Below are 4,983 nucleotides of genomic sequence, written 5' to 3' on the forward strand. Positions count from 1 at the left end.
TTCTTGCAGAGGACCTGAGTTTGGCACCTGTAACCCTAGCTCCATAGGACCCAACATCCTCTTCTGGTTTTCTTTCTTTTTTTTTTTTTTTTTTTTTTGTCTAAGAATTTTTTGTTGGACACAGCTGGGGCCAGTTCTACCCTCCTCCCTGGCTGTTCAGGGCTGAGGCAGGTGGCTCCATCCAGCAGTCTCAGCCAACAGGAACCCCACAAGGCAACAGTCTACGAATGGTTACTGTAGAGTTGGGAGACAGGGCTGCTCCACAGACCCATGAATAGGTCAAATCTTTTATAAATAAACATCCAGTTGAAGAGAAAAATGACAACTCTAGTTCATTCTTATACACAAGGCGCACTCTAGGGCGATGGGTGGGGTGACCAGAGGCTGACATCGTCACTGGTCAGGGGCCTGGGTGGGAGATGAGTGGGTCCAGATGTCCACAGCACGGGGCAGTAGGGGCAAGGCGGGGCAACAGACAATGGGCACTAGGACGGCCCACATTTACAAGACCAACTACTGAGGGGGCAGCTGCTCGCGCATGTGTCAGGCTGTTCCTGCTGGAATGAGGAGGGGGTGATCTTTACATCCTATCCTGTGACCGGTGGTGGAAGAAGACCACTTTGTGGGAAGGATTAGGGCCACGATGAAACCGTAGAGACCAAGCACCTCTGCAAAGATGAGGATTAGGATCACGCCCACGAACAGTCAAGGCTGCTGGGCAGTGCCCCGGACACCAGCATCTCCGACGATGCCAATGATGAAGCCAGCAGCCAGGCCACTCAGCCCCACACTCGGGCCAGCGCCCAGTTGAAGAAAACTCCTGTAGAGGGTGATGCCATCAGTCAGGGAGTTATCGCTAAGTACTGCCACCACCAGGCCGTGGATGGCGATGATCCCAGCCATAACCACGGGGATGATGGACTTTATGATCAGCTCTGGCCTCAGGACCCGCACGACTGCCATGTCAGTGCCACTCTTGGCTGTGCCATAGGCAGCTCCCATGGCGCTGAAGACCATGGCGTACGAGGCGCCCATGACACCGAAAAACGAAGAATATTCGGGGGTGTTCTTGATGTCAGCCATGTCTGCAAGCGGGGAGAGGGCAAGCTCAGCAGGCAGCGGCGGGCTAGGTCGACAGGAGAGCGAGCAAGCAGACAGACGAACAAAGGTTCTCGAAGCGGCTTATGCGACAGTGACTCTCTTCCGGTTTTCTCAGACGCCTGTATGAATGTGCAAAATACACTTAGACACATATATAAAAAAAAAATGAATCTTAAAAAAAAAAAAAGTACACGCAGGCTGGAGAGATGTTCAGTGGTTAAGAGCACTGGCTGCTCATCCCAAGGACCTCGGATGGATTTTCAGCACCCACATAGCTGCTCACTCCAGTTCCAGGAACCAGGCTCTCCTCTGGCCTCTGAGGGCGCTGCACACACTTGGTACACAGACAAAACATTTATATACATAAAATGAAATGAGAGTATACATTTTAAAATCTCAATTTTAAAAAAGATTTTATTTATTTTTTTTATGTGGGCACACTGTAGCTGTCTTCAGACACATCAGAAGAGGGCATCATATCTCATTACAAATGGTTGTGAGTCACCATGTGGTTGCTGGGATTTGAACTCAGTTCCTCTTGGAAGAACAGTCAGTGCTCTTAATCTCTGAGCCATCTCTCCAGCCCCTTAAAATAACAAAAAGTTGAGTCAAAAATTATAATTTTCTTTTTAAACAGACCCGGGAAAAGTTACACCTACGTCCACATGTCAAAGGCACACATGGGTAAGGTTGGATCCACGCCTTCTCTCCCTGTCAATGGGGGACTGGATCCCAGCCCCACCGACCCTCTACTAATGCCAGGAGAAGGAGGAATGCTCAACAAATTCACATCCTGGGCAAGAACTCTGGGGGAGGACTCTGGGTCCTCCTTACCTGAGATTTGACCAAGGCTGGGGGCACACTTAGTTCCACGTGTGTAGCAGCTCTCACTATGTGACCACGTGTTCAAGGTGGGCTTAGTTGTATATGTGTGGGTTTGTAAGTGCTTACCCTAGGGAAGGGAGGACACTGCTTTCCCGTAAGTCTCAGGAGAATCTTATTCTCTCTCGGAGAAAGAGGGGATGTGGATTTCATTGGCAACCTTCTAGAATTCATACAGAAAACTTCTTTTAGAGGTTAAAAAAAAAAAAGAGGTGGTGTTACCCGGCTGTTGGTGCATCACTGTAATCCAGAATTTAGGATTCTGGATGAGAAGACCAGGAGTTCAATCATGGCCATCCTCAGCTACTATAGAATGAGTTAAGGCCAGCCTGGGGCACCCTATGTCAAAGAGCTGAGAGGAGGCTGGCAAGATGGCTCTGTGGGTAAAGGCAGGCACTTGTCACCAGACCTGATAAACTGAGCTTGATCCCAGGATTTACATGGGGGAAGGAGAGAGCCACCTCCCACAGACTGTCCTCTGACCTTCATGGGAAAGTCATGGCATACATGTGCCATTCCCTACCTCTGCCACATGCAAAATAAAGGTAGAACAGTCATATAGAAGGGCCATGTCTCTTTCCCTTGGTCTATTTTGACCAACCAAACACAGTAGACATGATGTTATGTGACTCACGGGTCCGGATTGTGAAGTCCTATGAAACCACAGCCCACTTCCTCGTGACACCCGGGGATGTCAAAGGTGATGTGGGAATTGTGTAGATGAATTAAATCCCAACTTTATGGACCATGGAAGGCTTCCCGGAAGAAGGGACATCTAAAGGGAGACCTGAGGGATGATTAGTGTAAGCAGCCACTTGTGCAAAAGCTACAAGGCAGGAGAGAGGATGTGCTTTCAAGGAGCTACAAAAAGCTCAAAGGAGTTCCGCTTGGCTGAGCACAGAGGTCAACAATGGAAAATGCCTGCAGGACCAGGTGGGGCGGACTTTGCAGGGTCTCGGAAGTCCTAAGAAGGTGTCTGTGTCAGTCAGCTTTTGGTTACTATAACACCCGAGACAGTCAACTTATGAAGAGAAAAGGTTAGCTGGGCCTGGTGATACATACTGGTATCCTAGCAACTCAGAGAATGAGGTGAGGCGGTGTAGGACCTGACATGGCCACAGAGCGGAGGTCAAGGCCAGCCCTGACCGCTCAGTGGGTCTTTCTCTCAAATAGAAGAAAAGGGTTGGAGATGCAACACTTAGGGTGGCAGAGCACTTAACATCTGTTGTGAACAAGGACCTAGGTCCAACTCCCAGTACTATAAAAGACAGACAGACAGACACATGTAGGTTGATGTCAAGGCAACACATGATTGGACAGTAGAGAGTGCTGTGGGGACAAAATTTTTTAAGGCGAAAGAGAGGAGGAAGGAGAGAGATCAAGAAGGAGTCTATGGAGGAGGATGGTTCAGATTTAGGTGAACTAGATGGATTTTATCTTGTCTAGGTGGGCGGTTTATATCTTTATCAATTGGCAGCGGATTTATTGTGTGGATGAATTGTGGATTGAGAATTTACCATGTGAAACTAATTGCTAAATTACAAGTTTCTGGAACTCTGATTCTGCCGGGCTGAAGAGGACAGTGTATGAAAGAAATGGCTGAGAGGCAGTTGGAGCGTGCGGATCTGGCTCTGACTGTTGCCCTTGCGGAGTGAGAATGTGCGGGGCGCGCAGAACGAGGTGTGTGTGTGTGTGTGTGTGTGTGTGTGTGTGTGTGTGTGATGGTGACTAACGCCTAAAGGACCACGCAAAGAGGGCAGCTAAAAGGGAGACAGCTGGGAGAGGGCGGCTTGCAGATCGAGCGACAGAGTAGCAGCTGGACGGAGTGGATCAGGCTCGCAGGAAGTGATAGAAAACGCTCCTTTTTAAAAATGTTTTACCCAACAGCACACACACACACACACACACACACACACACACCAGAGAGAGAGAGAGAGAGAGAGAGAGAGAGAGAGAGAGAGAGAGAGAGAGAGAGCACAGGCACAGGCACAGGCACAGGCACAGGCACAGGCACAGGCACAGGCACAGACACAGACAGACACAGAGACACAGAGAGTTCAGCGGCACCTCCTGGATGCCTGGTGCCCATGGAGCTGAGAAAAGGGTGTAGGGATCCCCTGGACTAGCTATGGATGATTGTGAACCACCATGTGGGTGCTGAGAACCAAACCTGGGTCCTCTGTAAGAATAATAAATGGCCTTAACTACCGAGCTGTCTCTCCAGCCTTTGTTTTTGAGACAGGGTCTCCCTGTGTATTCCTGGCTGTCCTGAAACTCACTATGTAGACCAGGCTGGCCTCGAACTCACTGATTCACTTGTTTCTGCCTCCCCAGTGCTGAGATTACAGGCAAGCATCACTGTATCTGGCCACCCGGTTGTTTTGGGGCCTGTGGAGAGGCAGTATAGCACAGCAAGGAGAGCCTGGTGGAAGAAAATGGCTTTCCTCATGATTGGATGTGAAAGACATCCCATAATTGGAAGACCTCCCACAAGGCCCCACCTCTTAAAGGATCTGCCAGCTCCCCATAACTCCAGGCTGAGGATGAAGCCGTGAACACAGAGGTTCTCAACCTGTGGGTCACAAGCCTTTGAATGACTGTTTCACAGGGGTCACTTATCAGATACCCTGCATCTCTGATATTTATATTAAAATTCATGACAGCAGCAAAATTACAGTTATGAAGAAGCATCAAAAATAATTTTATGGGTTGGATTACCACAACCTGAGGAGCTATATTAAAGGGTTTCAGCCTTAGGAAGGCTGAGAACCACTGCTTTAATAACACATCACCCTGTGGAGAAAACTCAAGATTCAAGCCAGACTCTGAACTTCATCTACCAGGGAACCATGAACCAAGGCCAAGGAGCTCTTAGTCAAAGAGGGAAGCAATGAGAATTTTATTTATTTATTTATTTATTTATTTATTTATTTATTTATTTATTTATTTTTTTTAAAGATTTATTTTATTTTATTATATATAAGTACACTGTAGCTGTCT

The 4,983-nt window shown here is 48.2% G+C and overlaps 1 protein-coding gene across 1 annotated transcript; it reads right to left on the bottom strand.

The window, feature by feature from the left end:
- Window positions 1–210: 210 nt before the first annotated feature.
- Window positions 211–1,193, bottom strand: LOC116908987 (V-type proton ATPase 16 kDa proteolipid subunit-like). The gene has a single exon (XM_032912457.1). It carries the CDS (start codon window positions 1,081–1,083, stop codon window positions 706–708), a length of 378 nt encoding a protein of 125 aa, XP_032768348.1. The 5' UTR covers window positions 1,084–1,193; the 3' UTR covers window positions 211–705.
- Between the last annotated feature and the right edge of the window lie 3,790 nt (window positions 1,194–4,983).

This window comes from Rattus rattus, chromosome 9 (assembly GCF_011064425.1).
Source record: "Rattus rattus isolate New Zealand chromosome 9, Rrattus_CSIRO_v1, whole genome shotgun sequence".
In the NCBI taxonomy this organism is placed as follows: Eukaryota; Metazoa; Chordata; class Mammalia; order Rodentia; family Muridae; genus Rattus; species Rattus rattus.